The 2,137-nt window shown below is 50.1% G+C and overlaps 1 protein-coding gene across 1 annotated transcript in view; it reads left to right on the top strand.

The window, feature by feature from the left end:
* Nucleotides 1-679: 679 nt before the first annotated feature.
* The window catches only part of LOC104539799 (alpha-2-macroglobulin-like), a gene marked incomplete at its 3' end in the record, with an annotated part of 23,843 nt that continues 22,385 nt past the window's right edge, over nucleotides 680-2,137 (top strand). The window contains exon 1 of the mRNA XM_010183408.1: nucleotides 680-768. Coding sequence (XP_010181710.1) covers nucleotides 680-768 — 89 coding nt within the window. The remainder of the gene's footprint in view (nucleotides 769-2,137) is intronic.

The following is a 2,137-nucleotide window of genomic DNA, read 5'->3' as shown; positions in this document are numbered from 1 at the left end:
TGAAGGTCAGATTATCTTAGTTGACTTGATTGTCCAGGCACTCTCTGGCCCCTTTTCCTGGCATTAGCCGTGGTGGGATCAGGAATGGAGAGCCCAAGAGAGCAGAGTGGGTGGAAGGGGAAGGTGTTCAGAGTTTGCATTCCCTGATCATTGCATGATCCTGACAGTAAGGGGGAGTTAGGCACACGTACTCATTTCCCACACCCTAGCTCAGTTTCTGCTCCCAGTTTGAAGGGAATCAAACTGCTCCTGTTCCTCCAGAAGCCTCCATGACCAGAGCCCCAGTCACCTCCGTACAGAGAGCCCTGCTGGAAATGGAGGCTCTCCCCTTATCTTCTGCTGTTAGCCCTTCTTTTCTTTAGCTACCATCTTTCCTCCTCTGTGTCCTGCTGCCTTGCCCCAGAAGAGAGCGAGCTCAAGCCTGCTGGGCATCCTCCCCTCCCTCTCCCCCACAGCACCTGGCCTTCTGCCCAGACTCAGAGCTGCTAGTTCCAGCTCCTCCTTACCGCCTCTTCCTGTTTTCAGATGGGCTCTGGCCTCCAACCTTATCTCTTCCAACCCCTGGGCTGTTTGCAGAGGGGAATATAAAGGGATTGACTCGGAGAGCGGCGAGGGGGAGTACCAGCAGCACCGGACCAGGCTGGGTGTCTGCTTGACTCACCACAACCTGCTCTGCACCATGGGGAAGGACAGGCTGCTCATCAAACCAAACATCTTCCTCTTCCTCCTCTTCTTCCTCCCTGGAAATGCCTCTCCCACCACAGAACCGTAAGCTATGCAGGGTGTGTGGGGGTGTCTCTGGGCAAGAGACCTGGCTTGTATTCCTGCATCTGTTGCTTTGTCTCTTATCTTCTGCCTACTTTCTTTTAACCAGGAATAAAGACAGCAGGGCTGGGTAGCATCTTCTACAGACAGCAACTCTAGTGCTTCACGAGCACGCAAACCAGTCTGTGAAACTGAGGTGTCAGCAAAAATTCAGCAAACAAAAAAAAAAAGAAAAAAAAGAGGGAAAAGTCTATGAGAACACCTTTTGTTGCTTCAGAGAATTGACAGGATTTCAAAGAAATTTTCTGCAAAAAATTGGATTTTTACTTAAACGACGATATTTTATAACTCTTAACGTATTCAGTTCTTCTTAAGAGGCAGACTTTTTTTAAAAGACAATGAAAAAGGTTTCATTTTGGGTTGACTACCCTACTCGCAGGATGAAATCCTCAGGAGATGGGAGTGATTTTTTTCACTGATAATAAGAAAAAAATGGAAAAAAATTAGATATGGCATGACCAGAAATGGCTTCATTTTTAAATGCACATTTTTCAGCTCAGCCAATGGAATGAAAATTTCCTTCTCACCCAGGGTTCTGTGACACTGTAAGACTGTGACTGTTAAGGTCTATGAGGGTATATTGTGCTGCAGCCCTTCTTCACCCCCTTTTGCCCTGTTACTCTGTGAAGGGAGCGCATGTTGGGTTCATGTGTGTGCACAGGTATGGCAGGAGCAGTGCACGAGGGGTCCTGACATCCCAGAGACTTTATCCTTCGGCTGTTTGGCAGCGTGTTTTCCTCCCCGGCAAAGCAAGGCTGTGCTGCAGTGCTTTCATCAAATGCAGTGTAAGCGAATGGCAGGGTCAGGATCCAAGGGGATCCAAGCTTTCTTCGTGGAGAACAACTGATGGACATAAAGGTGCCAGAGCCTCCCCTACCGCTAAAGGCAATATCCTACCTTACTACTGCGGTGTCAAGGACTCTTCTGACAGCTGCTAGCCGCTCTGGGGACGCCCCAGTCCTCACCCACCCAAAAGGGAGCATTGTTGCCATCAGGCGGATCGGGTTTGATACCCCGATGCAGCACTGGGCAGTGGGACATGACTGGCGCGGTGGTCCCTTGGAGAGGGGCTGCATCGGGCCGGGCAGGGATCCGCTGCTGAGGCTGGGCCAGAGGGGTGTACATCCCTGAAAAGGGGAAATTTGCTTCAACGTTTCCGCTTATGTTCTTGCACCACGCTGTGGCAGTTTTGGGTCTCTGCGAGGAATGAGAGTAGCGCTACAGGCAGTTTGCAGCGGGTAGTCAATGGCACTTATTTACAAAGCACTTGGGTGTCACCTGAATCCTACTAACCGGTAGGATGTACACACTT

Source organism: Mesitornis unicolor, unplaced genomic scaffold (genome assembly GCF_000695765.1).
Source record: "Mesitornis unicolor isolate BGI_N332 unplaced genomic scaffold, ASM69576v1 scaffold35634, whole genome shotgun sequence".
NCBI lineage: Eukaryota > Metazoa > Chordata > Aves > Mesitornithiformes > Mesitornithidae > Mesitornis > Mesitornis unicolor.
The sequence above is the reverse complement of the archived record's forward strand: the minus strand, read 5'-3'. Positions and strand labels throughout refer to the sequence as shown.